The sequence below is a fragment of the Rutilus rutilus genome, assembly GCF_951802725.1.
Source record: "Rutilus rutilus genome assembly, chromosome: 7".
Taxonomy (NCBI): domain Eukaryota; kingdom Metazoa; phylum Chordata; class Actinopteri; order Cypriniformes; family Leuciscidae; genus Rutilus; species Rutilus rutilus.
In genome coordinates, this window is record NC_140221.1 from 14,335,825 (window position 1) to 14,353,118 (window position 17,294).

General features: G+C 36.4%; 1 protein-coding gene across 2 annotated transcripts in view; it reads right to left on the minus strand.

Annotated features, from left to right (window-relative positions):
* Nucleotides 1-278: 278 nt before the first annotated feature.
* usp2b (ubiquitin specific peptidase 2b) overlaps nucleotides 279-17,294 on the minus strand; it is a 52,020-nt gene continuing 35,004 nt past the window's right edge. The window contains exons 1-12 of one of the 2 annotated variants that reach the window (XM_084412881.1): nucleotides 11,724-12,252; nucleotides 6,772-6,822; nucleotides 6,241-6,364; nucleotides 6,005-6,116; nucleotides 5,755-5,865; nucleotides 4,843-4,907; nucleotides 4,654-4,757; nucleotides 4,464-4,541; nucleotides 3,888-3,966; nucleotides 3,632-3,739; nucleotides 3,349-3,469; nucleotides 279-2,061 (exon numbers count right to left, since the gene is read on the minus strand). In XM_084412881.1, the coding sequence (XP_084269007.1) occupies nucleotides 1,977-2,061; nucleotides 3,349-3,469; nucleotides 3,632-3,739; nucleotides 3,888-3,966; nucleotides 4,464-4,541; nucleotides 4,654-4,757; nucleotides 4,843-4,907; nucleotides 5,755-5,865; nucleotides 6,005-6,116; nucleotides 6,241-6,364; nucleotides 6,772-6,822; nucleotides 11,724-11,882 (1,197 nt within the window). In that variant the 5' untranslated portion in view covers nucleotides 11,883-12,252 and the 3' untranslated portion in view covers nucleotides 279-1,976. Of the gene's footprint in view, nucleotides 2,062-3,348; nucleotides 3,470-3,631; nucleotides 3,740-3,887; nucleotides 3,967-4,463; nucleotides 4,542-4,653; nucleotides 4,758-4,842; nucleotides 4,908-5,754; nucleotides 5,866-6,004; nucleotides 6,117-6,240; nucleotides 6,365-6,771; nucleotides 6,823-11,723; nucleotides 12,253-17,294 lie in introns of those variants that run through there. The other variant, XM_084412880.1, reaches the window with a different exon arrangement.

Sequence of the window (17,294 nt, forward strand, 5' to 3'; positions counted from 1 at the left end):
ATATCTGATCTGCTTTCTAATAATTACAGGACTAATGACAAGGACTTTACATATTGCTGTGTGTAGGAGTTAGTTAACTCCAGAAGATGGCAGTAGTGCAACAAAAAGGATGCAAGCTACGATTAAAACTCATTGAAGAAGAAGAAGAAGAAGAAGGGGCACACAGCTTACCCACTGGCACATCTTATCACATTCTGTTTTTAGAGGTCATTTCTGGAGCACTATAAGTCATGATCACTATATGCATATTCTAATGAAGTAATGCAGACAATTCACGATTACTCATGTAGACATCTGCTTTTATTCATATTTACTTCTTTTAAAAGCAAAGAGCTCTTGATATGAGTTACACTACATCACATTTCAGACACAATATTACCACTCATTTAAAATCTCTCGGTAGAAAAAAACATTGTCTGGTTCAAGCACAATAATAAGCTACATTCACAACATTCACTTCATAAATAAAGAAATAATACATAAAGGCGCACAGCACACACACATATACACATACATACGCCCTCCTGGTGGCTTCCTGTTTAATGAAGACTCATTCTCAAATTAAACTGAATAGTCCCTGACAAACATATTAAGGCCTCTTTCAAATCTGGTATTGCCCCTAGAGGAAAACACTGAGTCCGCAAATGCCTAAAGAGGGAAAAATTCTTCTGGAGATGGATTTCCATGGACCCTTTTCACATTTCCGGGGTTCTCAGAAGCGAAAGGCATCATGGTTGGGTAAACTTCTATAGTGGTGAACGTAAAATACAATTTTCTTTTTTTTACGTTCCCATTTGCTCCAATACCAAAAGAAAAATCCATGATAGCATTACTATGACTTTCCAAAAGATTCTAAATTTTGCCGTTACTCCCTCGATTGTTGTATTAGAAACACCATCGAAACAGCTTTAACCAGTTTTCTGTAATTCAATGCCAAGGTAATATAACACAAAGTATAGTGTTATACATGTGCGTTAATAAAAAATAAAAAATGAAAATGTGTGATGTTCATTCATAACTGTGTAAATGTCTCATCACCGTCAATGAAAAGGGTCCAAGGTTTTTCTTTTCGGTTTTACATCTTCCGGCCACCAAGGGGCAGTCATACAATCTTCTCTGTAATGGTGAGGGTTTTTGGAAAGGGCACAGTCATGCATTAGTGTTAAACTAAGCCCTTCCAATGTGCATATTCTGTTGAAAATAAGCAAATCAAGCAAAGCAGAGACAAAGCTTGAAGAAACATATTTGCTCGAACAAGTAAACAATCCATTGAACAATCCAAGCATCATTTACACTGTTGACCTATATGGTTCCTCAGCAAGATGACCTCTTGTTTAAATTAGTAATAATTAGTATGAAATTAAGTAAAACATTGAACTCATGTTAATAAATTAAATAAAGGATGGGGACTGTTTGAGTCGTGGTGACTGCTTGTAGACCCGGACGGCTCCAGTTACACAGTGCATAGAGTCCTACAGTATCAGTCTGGAGACTGACATGTACACACACACACACACACACACACACACACACACACACACACACACACACACACACACACACACACACACACACACACACACACACACACACACACACACACACACACACGCACACACACGCACACGCACACGCAGTCCTGCTCATTCAAGAGAGGTAGTAGTTCATGTTTCTCTGTCTGTCTTTGTCCGTTTCAGTTTGTTAAATCCATCCCCAGAGCAGCAGCCTCTTTCAAGGGGAGTGATGGATGGAGGAGCCCTTACGGTGAAGCTCAATCTGGACTTGGAATAAAACTCATCCCAGGCTTCATTCCACTTCACAAGCCACGACCATAATTTAATTCCAGTGTGTCTTTGGCCTTGGTTAATAGGCCTGGGATAGAGTCCCATAGTCCTCCAAGCATGTAGACCTTGACCAACATGTAGTTCAACAGCAGCAAAAGGGTTTATTTTATCCAAGGCTTGTCCGTTTCATTATCACATGCGTGAAGAGGTCGCCGATTCATAGAACAACACATATGCATCACTGCTGCGCACCTGGCTGGATGACATGGGGCTCACCCTGAAATAGAAATGATTTATTTTAAAGTGTTTTAAATTGTAATAATAATTTTTCACAATATTACTTATTTCATTGTATTTTTTAAGTCAAATATATATATGTTAATAACAAAATATATGTTAAACAAAAATACTAATATAATATAATATAATATAATATAATATAATATAATATAATATAATATAATATAATATAATATAATATAATATAATATAATATTTAAAGACTTCTAAAGTGACTTAAATGTCCAAATACTTTTTGTAGCCACTGCACATACTAATTACATTATAGCCTAGAATGCTGTGAAATACAGATCTATGTTAGGTAAATAAATAAGATAAAAATAGTAATGCACATGCTTAGTTGGGTCATTCCAACAATTTGGTGGATTATGGACCGAGCAGGTTTGTTGAAAACATTTTTACGATTAAATTATTCTTAAGTCTTGTCAGAGGGAGAAAATGTCATTCTATCATAAATACACACTGGTCAAGCTCAGGCTAATATAACATAATAATCCTGACCAAATATTTCAAATTTCACATTAACATTCTATGGCATTTGTCAATCCTGTTACAGGACATGTTTACAATGCAATGTGTAACAGGGTGGACGTTTTAAGCTAATAAAGTCTATTATGAGCTAGGAAAGAACAACATCCTAGCAAAGGAAGAATTTAGGAATCTAAAAAAAAAAAAAAGTTATGTTTTACACTTATATGTCACCTAAAATTGAGGAAAAGAGAGAAAAGTTTAAGATTGATTCTTACTTTGTTCTTAGAGTTGCTTTCCCTCCAAAAAATGATGTTACTTCTAGCAAGACAATATTTAGGGTATAATTTTAAAGGGCAAATAGTACCAATGTAACAGGATGGAGTGGAGTTTGAGGGACATAAACTAATTTAATGGTTTTACACATTAAAATATGTATAACAATACATTTTATTTTATGTCAGAGAGAATAAGTAAATATATTTAGAAATGTAGTAATTTAGAAATATAAATGTAAACTTTTTCCAAAGTGAAGTTGAGAAAGCGTGAATCGGGATATGAGAATTTGTCTGACAAGAGCTGCAAAACAATATTCTTAGGTACTAATCATTATGAAATTGGGTATATCTATGCATGGAAAACCATGTAGCAGTAAAGTTAAATAACATTGTATGTATAATATGCAGTATTGTTTCATAGGGACATAAAATCCACCAAACTGTAGGAATAACTCTGTTATAATCTTACTGCACAAACCTCTTTTTTTTTTTTTAGACATTTTGTCATGTCTAATTACCTGGAGTCATTGTACGTGTACCATTCTCCTGTACAGGGACTGCGGCAATATGCTGTATAATGGCCACCCAAAGATGTACCAGTGTGATTGGACACAGCATACAGATTATAGACTGCATTTACTGTGAGTAGAGAGCAGGAAAGATAGAAGAGAAGAGGAACAACAACAATTAAACAAAATTATCCTGGAGCTACATTAAAAACTATATTGCTCAAACAACTGTACAGGTATTGGTGTCTGATGTACAGAATACAGGTGTCATAAATGATGATGCAGAACTCACCACTGTTATCAGAAGCAAATTCCCTGAGGTCCAGCTCTTTGAGGGGGAAGTTTACAAAGGTGGAGAGTTTGCTGGTTCTCACACGACACTCAGAGAAACGCTTCAGATCTGAGATAGTTATGAGTCAAGGACAAACAAATACATGCCGCTTTTTATCCAATCCATAGCTTAATGATGTTACGTATTTAATTCGTCAATACATGATAGTAATAAAGAATGCAATTCTTTGTATTGTGGTTTTGTTTAAAAAGGATACGAAGCACCAAGATTTTGGGAAATTTCTGAATGGTAAATTTTTTTGTGCATTTCCTTCTGGATTTGCATCTGTGGCATGTCTGCATGAAAAAAGACAGGTTAGGATATGTGTATATATATATATATATATATAATACTACATTACTTAACTAACTACATTAACATGAAATAACAATAAAAATACTTTGAAAACATTTCTTAATCTCAGTTAACGTTAATTTCAACTTTTACAAATACATTATTACAATTGTTTGTATTACTTAATGGACCAATTGACAACAACAATTTGTATTTTTATTAACTAATGTTAACGAAGATTAAGAAATACTGTAACAAATGTGTTGCTCATTGTTAGTTGATGCATTAACTGGGACCTTATTGTGAAGTGTTACCATATACTGCATATATATATATAAAAATTTAAACCAGAAAAAAAGTTATGATGTAAAATCAATAAGAAATTATTTATATCCTGCACTTGCTGTAACTCATCAAATAAGTAGATGTATGACACTGACACTTAAACTCCTTACTACAGACAGTCAAATGTTCTTAAATTAGTAAAATGTATACTTACTGGTCTCTCATTTCCATCTAGCACATCCTCCTTGGTGAAAAGTCGAAGACAATCGATCAAACTCACTTCTCCTGAAGTCTAAGGAAACGAACGAAAAAAACAACAACAACAAAATTAAACACACACGTTTACACAAACATGCTGCCATGTCAATAAGCTTGTATTTGAGTGTGACAGTCTTTATATTAACCTTATTGATAGGCAAGGACAGATCCCAGAACGGATCAAACACAGTTGAGCAGAAGCCACACTCGCTGCACGTCAATGAGCTTTTCAACTGACCAACAAACAGATCTGTGAAGAAAAAAAACACTTTATAACCAGAGCAGGGAACACACACACACACACACACACACACACACACAGCAGGTCAACTCACCGACTACTTTGCTGTCCTCACTCTCCAGGTACTTGTTCCACATTCTCTTGCCTTTCTCGTCATCCCTGTAGATAAAACACATTTAATTTAAGACTCCAGACAGACTTCTCACTATTACTGTCAGATTGCAACAGTTAAACCATACACCACAGGTGATTCATCTGTTAGATCAATCACCACTTCATATTACATCATATTTCAGCACAAAACCGAAACAAAGCAGTATTAATATGTTCCCAGAGCGAGGCCAATCCTGTCTAAATCTGTTTAGAAATACATTATTAGCTTTCCTGAGGCCATGGCTAAAATTTCAGTGGACAGATTATTCTTTCGGGAACTCTAAACCAAAACCTAATGAGCTCCCTCGACCCCCCTACAGAAACATTCTACGCAAGCATCAACTTCATGCTCCACACAAATAGCGCTCTGCACAGTTTCTTTTAAAATACAGAAAAAACTGTGATAATGAGAGATATTATTACAATTTAAAATAGTTTATTAAGAAAATTAGATGCTCAAGAAACATTTTTTATTAATATCAACGATGAACAGTTGTGCTGCTTAATATTTTTGCAGAAACCATGATACATTTGTCCTAGATTTTCTGATGAATAGAAAGTTCAAATGAAAGGCATTTCTTTAAAATATACACTTTTCTCGCCGAGCTTACATGGCGCAATGCATTCTGAGATCGCCTTCAAGGTGAACGATACACGAGATGCTGCCTTGGAATTTGTCTAAAATGAGGTCTTATAAGTTGGCTTATAAATAATTCTTATAAAGGTCTTATAAATAAATTTGAAACATCTTAGCTTTAAACCATTGCTAATTTTGAAACCAGAAACATTGCTATTTTTGAAACAACAAACATGATGGGAGGGTTTTTAGAACCTGCTTGGTGTATCTACGTACGAGAGGTGATCAAAGTCCTCCATGCTGGTTCTGGGTTTCACTATCACTCTGTTTACTTCGTTATGGAGCCCATCCAGGAGAAACCGCAAGAACTCCTGAGCATCCTGCTGACTACACGACAGAAAACAGAAGGGAAAGAAAGTATATTTTAAAGGGCGAGTTTCAGCTAATTCAAAACTACATACTGAAGAAAACTAGTAAAATATGATGTTAGCATAATACAAAATGTTTTACTGCAGCTGTAACTTACTTGTAACCAACGAATCGAGGGGCATATTTCTGGATCTGCATTTTGAAGTCAGAAGGGCTGATGGCCTCACTGCTAGCGGATGTCCAAAGAGTCTGAGTGAGCTTGGCAAACTCTGAAAACAGAAACACACATATACTGTAGGCAGACATTTGACTAAGACACAGGACCCAAGGCTGCCTGGTATGCATGATAAAAACGAATGCTCTACTATATGAACTGGTAAATGCGTCTCTTACCCTCCATTAGCGCAGCTTTGGCCCTGCAGTTGTTGTTGAGGTCAGTGCGGTGCGAGTTACGCAGACAGTAGTCCCTCAGGTCATGAGTGTTGCTTAGACATTGCAGAATGGAGTTCATGAAACACTGCAGAGACACATTCAACAAAAGGTGAATTAGATGGTTACTACGTAAACATAGTCTGCATTCCACTGAAATATTTAAAGTCATAACAAAACAGAAGTAGTCTTTTTTTGTGTATTTCTGTCATACATTCACATGTAACGGATTATTGAAAAAGATCCAAAATTACGAAGTCATTTTTAAAAATGAAACGTATACATGTATGAACTGCATTGCTAAATAGATCGTGTATGTCGACTTTAAAAAACAGTGCACACAAAAACATAGACATATTCAGTTCTTCAAAACATCTTTTATGTTCCACAGATGGAAGTCTTTTGAGTTTGCATTGGCATAAAGGCGAGTAAATATTGACAGAATCTTTTTTTTTTGCATGAACTATAAATGGAATCATACTGAGAAATACTTACAGTATTTCCTAGATTCCTGAGGCCCACCAGACCCTGAGCATTCTTTGAGTTCTGCAAGAGAAAAACAGCAAAAGGGTTAGTGAGCTTTCTAAGATAACCATTGAATCCAATGACACTTGAGTCATACCAAAAATTGTTTTGATAAATTTAAATATGACTAAAGCACATGACTCACTCAGGCCACATCATTTGTTTGGCACAGATACTGACAGTGAAGTGAAAGTGCATTAATAGAGACGTTAAGAGTTATTTTCATTGCATGCATGGCACAAATTTTTTTTATTAAAAGTGTTTCTGATGATATAAAATTACATAACAGCCTACTGTACTGTGCTGTACTGTATAATGAGTCTATATGGTATTATATTTCAGTATTATTATATAGTTTTGAGGACAAATGTGTGTGAGCTAACCAAAGCGTTCTCTGTGGGTTATTAAATGGCATGTTAGCAGATTTAGACAGAGACCCCTGCTGTTGAATACTTGACTCAAACAAATTATGCCCATCTGCCACACCACAACAAAAATAACTTTAAGTAATGTATTCAACGAGGGATGAATCATCACTGTTTGGTCAAATTTACTGTAATGATATATTAAAATCTTGCAGAGGAAACTGTTTCACCAATCAAAATTCAGACAGCTGGGAATGATTATGATGATGATGATTTCACAAGTTTGATATTCTCGACATAAGTGCTCAGCCTGTTGACCATGACATAACACGGAGCGCTCCAGAGAACACGAACAATGCGTCAAGCAGTTTCTCAGTATGAATCTCACGCATGAAACGGACACACTCCGAATCAGTGATATCAAGGCCTGGAATAGCAGTGCTCATTCTCATGTGCGTCATTCACTGATTGCAGTGTTAACTATGTGATGTTACAATAATGACTGCGATGCTCGGCAGAACTCATCAAAGTTCCAAATTTGCAAACATCCCCTCGGACAGGTAATTTTGAAGTCTGTGAGTGTTTGAGAAAGTGTGTGTGTGACTGAGATTCAAATTTAAAAGTCCATCATTTAAAAGTTAAAGATTGTGGTATTGGTATGCTCTCTACAGATGAGTCACTGACTGTACAGTGTGTGACAGAACTGTATAGCATGTTGAGTGTATCACATATTTTACACTGATGTGATGGTTGTACACTATGCAAAAATTCAATAACAATCCATCCATACACACATATGCAGAGTAGAGGCATAAATCTCACAAACCAATTACAATTTTATAAAATAAGAGGTGAACTGCTATCACAAAAAAACATTATTTTAGTACTATTTGAGCCATGGACCACTACTAAACAGTTCCATGTTATTATGATGGTTTTCTTGATACATCTTAAAGTATATTTGAAGTAAATGCTATCATTTAAAGGGATACTTCACCGCTGGAAAGATGAATGTGTATTTAAATTGGGTCATTTATGTAGTAGAAATGTGAAATTATTTTAGAAGTTGGAGCCTTCTAGACTGAGAAAAGCCAGAATTTTTTTGTGGAAGTAAGAATGCACTTGCTTCGCTGCCCTACGAGGCCACTCCCAAGCCACGCCTACCGGTTACGGAGGGCAGTATCGGAAGAAATGATACAACTAGGCTACTGGTAGACTCGAAACTGAAAAGACGCCGTTTTATCATGAGTCTCTGTGACGAGTTATGTTCGGACAGATCAGAATACACTTCAATTAAAAGTAATGAAGTGCACCAATCAAACACCTTCTATTAGCATCTCTGAGGAGGACAGACACATCAGGTTCAAACATGTTCAGCTGTGACTTATCCCAGGAGTTTTTCTCTTATTCATATATTCATCCAAACATCTGATGAGCTTTCTCTTCCCCAAACAAAATGAGAGAGGGGGAACAGATGGTCCAAGGCCTCACTCCGCTGCTGAGCCGGTCTCTGGCTTTCACACCCAGCTCTTAAACCAAACAGATTGGTATGACAACAGCCAGCACCCAGCAGCAGCCATGGGTACGGCAAGCGTAAGGAGTTCTGCCTCGAAAGCGACTGGGTAACAAGAGGGCAGCGGGATCTCACATTGGCTGTCTCTTCAAAGATCTTCGAAGTGCTGCGAGCTAATTGGCTGGCACGAGTTAAAAGCGAGTGAGAAGGAACACTGTGTCCTGACCTTAGTTTCTGGAAGCCATGGCTGTCACCAACATAAGAACTCAATGTGCTCTGATGCCAAAAGGCTGGTCACATGCACATACTGTGACACAATTTATTCAAGCAGACTCCAGAGGCTAAGTTCTTTAATACCTTAATGTGTATTTATGAATCTATTCAACATCCTTTATTTGTGTCCTTGATTATTTTAAACACATTTGTAAACAGTTTATAGCAGGTCAAATTTGTCCCATATTTCAGTGCATACTGTTAAAAAATAAAGGACACATTTGGGACAAGTTGGAACACCTGGAAGGAACTGTCTCATCAGAAATGAGACAATCTGGTTGCCGTAACTTAATCTAAACCAGTGTTGATGATAAGCCACGCCATTTCATTTCACTGTTATCTTGAAAATGATTGACAATCTAGATGGGCAGGATAGAGATTTTGTGTAAGGTCACAGGCATATGAACAACAGGACCTTTGGCAATTCTTGGAATGTAATCGCTAGATACACAGATAACACACATTCCTTCAGAAAGGCATGGCTTACTTAGGAGTCCATTTGTTCCTGAATATTACATAATGTTATGTTCTGATTTTTCATTGTTGCATAACAAACACTGGGTTACACTGGGTAATGTGGTCATCATCACTCCAATAATTTATGTTAAGCCCCTTGAACTGTGTTGTTGTAAAATACTGCAAATAAGGCTTAAGGTTTTCCCATCATTAAAAGCCACATATAACCGTTTTAAATGGATTCTTAATCTTATGGATTATTCGCTGCCATTAACTGTTTCAGTTTCTGCATAATGGGTTTTCAAACTAGGGGTTTAAACATTTCTTGGGGGTCCACTGAACATTTCAGAGAAAATAAAGGTGACTTAATATTATTTACAGAATTTGATTTAGTTTTTCGCTCTTTCTAAGTCTGGTCAGAAATCGTTAGATCAATCATTATTAATCTATTTACACCCATAGTTTTAACACAAATCATATAATGTGTGTGTGTATGTATGTATGTATGTATGTGTATATATATATATATACATATAATTTTTTGTAAAACATTATTTATTTAAAAGTTTTCATCTCTCCTTCCTTGCAACATTCTTTCGAGTACCATTTTTCAGTACCATTTTACATCTAATAGTAGGCTACTCTATTGGGTAAAAATGTTAATAAAAAGTTAATCTTTTCAAGATATTTAAATAATTTCTTTTTACTCATACATAAAAATGTAAAGCTGTCATCATTTAAAAGGGAAACAGCATATTGGGGGTCGTTGGCAGTAATAGGCCTATGTGCTGTATTTACAACATGACAACAACATTTGTTTAACATATGGAATCTAGCTCAGTATTGAGTCATCTTAGTATGAATGTGTAACACAGCACTAATCGGGCACAGAAAAACAGACGTAAACATCCAAACAATTTGCCTTTCTGAGCTAAATAGCCCTTAGTAATTTAGAAAGATCAACAAACATATTTACAGCACAAGGAGGTGGTGACATGCCTCTAGTTATGTAGCCTGAACTAGGTCTGCATCACAGATGACTCAATATCATCCGTTTTAATTTACACTCTAATTAACAGTGCTTAAGTGGTTTCCTGACTCCTCATGAATATGCGCAACGCAAGAGCTGCGCAGGTAGATGGCGTCACTCGCTCAACGCAAAGCCACTTAAGCCAGCGGCTTAAAACGCAACTAAACAATGACCGGAGTTACGTAACAGTCCTCGCTTCGAACATTCACATTATTTGTATATCATTGGCAGTGATTCCGACGCGACAAACGTAAAGCTTCCGTATGAAGCAGCATTATGAGTTTGAAAACACACTGAAGTAAAAGCTAAATATGTCAGGACGCGCGCTGGTTACTTGGCAAGGTCAGAGATAGCAGCCAGCATCTGTACGCGCTTCTGTTGGGACACATTGGGGAATAAGTTTGCAGACTCAAATACTTTAAATGCTAATACAAGAAATGCGCATATTTCTAATGTGAGTGTGGCTTGTTCCCTAAAAGGTAAACCTTAAAAACACAGGGTGGATATACCATATTATATCTAATGGACTGAATTTAACGTAGGCCTATATATATATATTTATATATAGAATACAATTATTTCAGTCAACTGTCTTCATATGAGTAAAGATGGCATGCAACTGTTGCTTATAGTTCAGGTACGTCTTATAATTTTCTCACATCTCCATCAATTATTAGAGTCAATAATGTTTCTGCACCCATAGCACATTTGGGATGTCTCACGTTTTTGTCTATTTAATATTTTGTACTTTTTTAAAATCTGTTGTCATGTTTATCTCCTCAGGGGTTTCTAAATTGCAAAACACCTATGTTGCTATCCCTTACTACCATTTCCTAAAATAAACAACATCAAAAACAAATCAATATTGTCATTGTGTGGACGTATAGTGAGCTTCCATGCTCACTTTTAAAATTCACAAAGCCCCAACAATATGGGCTATATATATATATATATATATATATATATATATATATATATATATATATATAGGCTATATAGGCTATATAGCCTATAATGATTTTGATGAGTGATATTATGATATTCACAGAGATTTTACAATCAAAGATAATCTGCTACTAAACTATCATTTGAGGTAGGAAAAAGGATGAGAAAACAGTTGACATGTTAAGTAATAGTCTGCATGACTACAAAAGCAATGAGGCGTGAGTTTGTGAGTGTTACTTGTTCTTGAGTGTTCATTTTCATGGCCAAAATATTCACCTCTATTTTAGTCGCAGTAGGCTACAGTCGAGATGATAACTTTCGAGCTGCTAGTTAGGCTTACCTTTGCCTGGTTAATAAGAAGCCCCACAAACGTGGACACCAGCATAGAGCGAGACATCGTCGGACTTTTTCTGCGCATATCCTGTTTGATAAAGGGGAAAGCTGAAGCCGGCGGTTCCTCTGGGACAGTGACCGTGTACGACTGTCTTATACTCGGCATTATGACTGCAGAAAACTAGCGAAATAAACGGCCCAATGTCTTAATATGACTTAACACCAAAGCCAGAGTATTCCTGCGTATCAGTAAAGATCCTCTTTTTTTTCTTGCAGTCTTTCTGATGGTCCCTTGTAGGCTGTTCCTCAGGTGATATTCTTGTCATGCACTGTGCTCAGTATATGTCCTTGGGCTCAACATTCACGAATAATGCCGACGTATCGCGCAGGTCGCATACAATAAATATTGCAATAGAGAAAAAGATACAGAATTGTAGTAAATCGACTCGCGCTTAAATATTCTGACAGGTGTTCTGTATTCAGCCGGTTGTAGTCCGGGTGCGCGAGCACTGAATGTCAGATATCAGCAGAGCAATAATGGAAAAGTCTGAGTGCTGTTTGCTTTTACTCGGGCGAGCACACGCCCCCTCGGCACGAGAGAGACGTCACCAAACGCCTCATGCTCTCCTGACGTCACCCAGCAGAGGACAAGACCTTCCCATTCATCTATGACAGCAGCACTGAACACACAACCAGAGCATGTGTCCCTGTAGTCAGATAAGTTTCACCGGGTTGGAACGACATGAGGGTGAGTAAATGATGACAGAATTTCAGTTTGTGGGTGAACTATCCCTTTAAAAAGCTGCAGCCTTAGAAATGCAACAAGCAAACACAGCACAGGGAGAGTGAGAGTTATCATGACAAATAATTGCATCATCACACAACTGGTGTGTATACTTCAGCGTATGATGACAACTGTCTGGGTTGCAAAACGTCAGACACCCCCTCCTACTACACATTCAAAATATAATGTAAGCTGAAACAGACACTTACGCATCATATAGACAGTGAACAGCGATCGTGGCATTTTGGAACCCACCAAACAAGCAATGTTGATAATAATATTATTATGGTACAGCTAAATGTAGGCTATTTAATGGACCGTAAACACTTACAATTTATTTGGGAAAGAAATCAAACTATTATGCACATTTTATTAAAGCAATTGTGCAAAATGGTCATTGAGTTGGTAAATTTACAGATTGACCAGTAATTCTGCAAAATGACTGAAGCTGAACAGTGTCATCGGCGGCCAGAGTAAAATCAGTTGCCACTGTGGCCTATTAGATTTGAATTAACTTACCTAAATGGAAAACAATTCCAGCTGTAATTATTTTGCTTCTTGGTTGATGCTATAGGGGTATCATAACTGACGATATAATTGGTCAATTTTACTATCATTTGAAGTCAGTCTTTGAACATATACATATTTTTGCTATCTGAAATACATGTTCTGGTATTGCATAATTTCTCCAAAACTCACACACTTTCTTCCCTCACTTGCCTCAGTGTATTGCTCACAGGCTAAAATGAAACTAATTACAATACTTTGCACTATGGGCTGATACTGAGTGACTTCAGGGCGTCCCTTTGCACATTTATATAGCCTTCCTATTCAAGTTACTCTTTAGATAGCTCAGTGGCAACAAAGTGTACAGTTGAATGTTAAAGGAGTCGTCATTCACTGCCCCTACCAGAATGCCTGAATGCCTACAGTTCCTTACACAAAAAACGTTACTTTTTTTTCAGGGTATTTATTTGTTTGTTTTAGCATTATTTACTTTAATTATTATAATTATATATTATTAACCCTTTCACGCATAGTGGTCACTACAGTGGACAGCTATTAAAAAAGCATTTTCTTGAATTTGCACGGGTTTTTATGGCAAAGTTGCACATCAATCTCTTCATTGGACCCTGGTGCATCATCCTATAAATTGCAACCAAGTGGCAAGCCGTTGTGTTTCGATTTTTTCCCCCTCCAAACCAAGATGACCAAGGGTCAGTCAGACATGCCAAGTTGCTCCGGAATATCCACCCATTCCTTCTATCCTAGGAGACTCTTGTAGGTAAAAAAAATATATTGCAGCATCAAGCAATATCTAATGAGTCATATCACAGTAAAATTTTCCAAGTTTTGATTTTAGATTGAGAGAAAACCCACTGTAGTGGACGTCATGCATGCAATGGCTATATTTCAGCTACAATTCATAATTATAATGTGAATATTGTTTTTGAAACTTAAAAGTTAAAAACTTAATCTGCAGTGACTTTTTTTTACTGTAAATAAATGTATTTGTATTATTAGAATGTAATTTTCATATACATCGAAAAAAGTCATGTGATTACATAATGTATGACACTTGCAATGCATTACTTGTTAGATCAAAAAGTAATCTGATTTCGTAATGCATGTTATTGTAATGCGTTTCTTTACTCATAACATCAAAAAGTAATCTGATTACGTAATGCATGTTACTTGTAATGCGTTTCCTTACTCATAACATCAAAAAGTAATCTGATTAGGTAATGCAGATTACTTGTAGTTAATTACCTGTTAGATCAAAAAGTAATCTGATTAGGTAATGCATGTTACTTGTAACACATTACTTTACTTGTAACATCAAAAAAGTAATCTGAATGCGTTATGCATGTTACTTGTAATGCATTACCCACAACACTGATCATTTCAGATGAGATTGAAAAAACATATCGCTAGGCTTTCTCAGAGGAGGGCTATGATAGAAATGTGCATGTCCATCTTGAACATAATCAGAATGATCAGCTAATAAGGGTAAATCTCCATACTCTGGTACACTGGAGGGAGCATCTGAGTGGTTTCCACAGTTGTACCTTGACAGACTGTAGAAAATTCTGATGGAATCACGTCTTCATGTTCTGAGATCAAAGATACGCGAAGTGCAACTTGTATGAAGTTGTATGAAGCCTTTGCAATATTTTGCATTTATATTTTTTGTATATATTTTATAGTTTTCACATGATTTGATATAATAGTATTGATTAGTTTGTTAAATTCACATACTTTATCTGTTTGATTATTGTCTTATATTTAATATAGTATATCTTAAGTTTAAACCATAACCGCATGAAGATCTCTTTGAAAAATTTGTAAAAAAATAAAAAAATAAAAATCAATTCTTGTTTTTCATGCCCTAAGAGCAATAAAAACACATAGGAAAAAAATCCTGACTGAGGTTATCATAATTCATGCATGAAAGGGTTAATTTATTAGTCTTACAATATTTTGTTTTATGCAACCATAAAATTTACTTTTCATTTGAATAAAACAGCATTTTCTACTATATGATGTAATAGAAAGTTTTGTGAGATGTGATGGTTGTAGTTTCATGACTCAATACTGTTACTAACATTACTCTAAATCTATCCTCTAGTGACCCTATTACCTCACCCTAAATTGCTCCACACTAAAAGGCCCAGCAGACCAGTGACCCAGAAGCAGCTGTAGGGCAATTTGTGTGGGAACAATGGCAAAAAAAAACCTAGTGGTATTTCTCTAAAGCTCTCCTGAGTCTTTTCACCAGCCTATTATGTAAGCAGCATCTAAAGCATGGCAGAGCTGGCCTATTCTGTGCAAATAATTGCATTCATCTTATGAAACACACTCTGAGTCGAGCTTATATAAGAGCTGTTTGAAGCTGTGTGCTGAGCCTTATATTCATGCCAGCCACAATCCACATCATCAGTGATGGACATGCCAAAGCATTGCCATCTCACTGCCACAACTAACAGATGTGCTTATGTGAGAGAGACACACACTCAAAGCCAATTAGAGGGACTGTCTGTTTTGTAGATATCTGAATAGCAGGCCTCTCTATATAAACAAACCAGAGCGACACATGAGCACAAAAGGAGAGCGTGCCTTCATAATAACAACAGAGGGCATCTACACATATAGTATTAAAATATTTTTATTTTGTATAAAAATGTATGTATTGCAAAATTTATTGCTGTGGACTTTAAGCCAGTCATAGACTTATGTTTAAGGACATGGAAACACGGAAAATTACTCTTTTATGATTTCGTATTATGATGACTACATTCTCTTTTTGTAATGTGTATTTATTTGTTCATAAATTATATTAAATCAATAAATCAGGTCATAAATAAAATCTACGATAATAGTATATGAAATGTAATTTGCGTTTAGCCCTAAAAATCTTTTAACTTTTTTGGTGAGGAAAACTTTTTTATTTATTTGTAAAGATGTTGTTCTTTAGTGGTGTACAGAAAGGAAAGAAGTAACGCTTCCTGTGATTCCTTATTGGAAAAAATGCATTAATTGAGTGCCTTTCACAAGTATATAACCTACAAAAGCATGCCATGAATGACTGGTGTTTACATAACTGAGCTAATCAGCATGCAGGGCTGTTGCACAACAGACCTCCATAGTTAGACTGGCACAGAGGTCATTGCTCTCAGGGAACCAACCAGTGGAGCCTATGATAGAGGATTTAAGCCCAGAATAAGTGAGAATGATTGGGCGTGAGCCCTTGTCTAACATTCTTGGTAATTGACCTCTAACTTAATTATTAACTGTCAGAGTTCCTGAAGACGGTTTAAGCAGGTTAGTAGATAAAGTGCAAGTCAGCATGGAATAGTTCTAGTCTTTGTGGAAAGATACAGAGAACAGCAGAAAAAAAAGACAAGCATATCTTGTCAATTCTGCCACCGTTCACAAAACATCTATTCACACAGGTGCATGACAGAAGAAGAGAAAAAGAGAAAGACTGCTTGCGTTTAAAGTCTATCATAAGCAGCAGTCCTCGATGCAGACGGAGTGATGTCACCAGAACCACTGCAGTGACTCATTCGGAACCCGCCAGTCAAAAATAGACCAAAACATCACAATGACCTCTAAACACTTCCAACACACACAGACATATCACAACACGAAAAACATCACAGTGACCCCTAAATTATTCAAACGGTGGGTGCACTAAACACAACAGGCAGAGCAGCAGAAGTCTTGAATATAATCACACTCATAGTCTCATACCAACCACAACACAGCCCTGGGTCAATGAGAAAAAAGGACAAACCTTTTTAAAATATGGTTTAAAACACACACATATCTAATAAGTATCGGAAGTATCGATACTATAGTATCAATCCGCCCATAGTCAAAGGATGCAAGGAAAAAACGGATGCTGTGTTAATTGAGTTAACTATTTGTAATGTTAAACAGAAAACATTCATTATGTGTGAATTTTGTAAGCCCAATAAATGTGATATATTATAAAACATATTATTATAAAATAATATCTAAATTTTTCAAATATATTTTAATGCAGCTTCAAACATGATAAGAAAAAAAAAATACTGTGGCCATGAAAAAGAATATGTGGCCACATTGTACTAATTTGTTTACTTGTTTTATAAGGTCCTGCTCGTGCTGAGGCAAAGCGGCAACTTGCATCATGGGGTTCCTAGAAGGACCACCAGCTCAGGCGAGCTGATCTTCACACGGAGATTGAGAGGGCATGGAAGAACCCCTACTCTGCCTGGATCCACCGACATCAGCGGGCTAGTTTCGCTG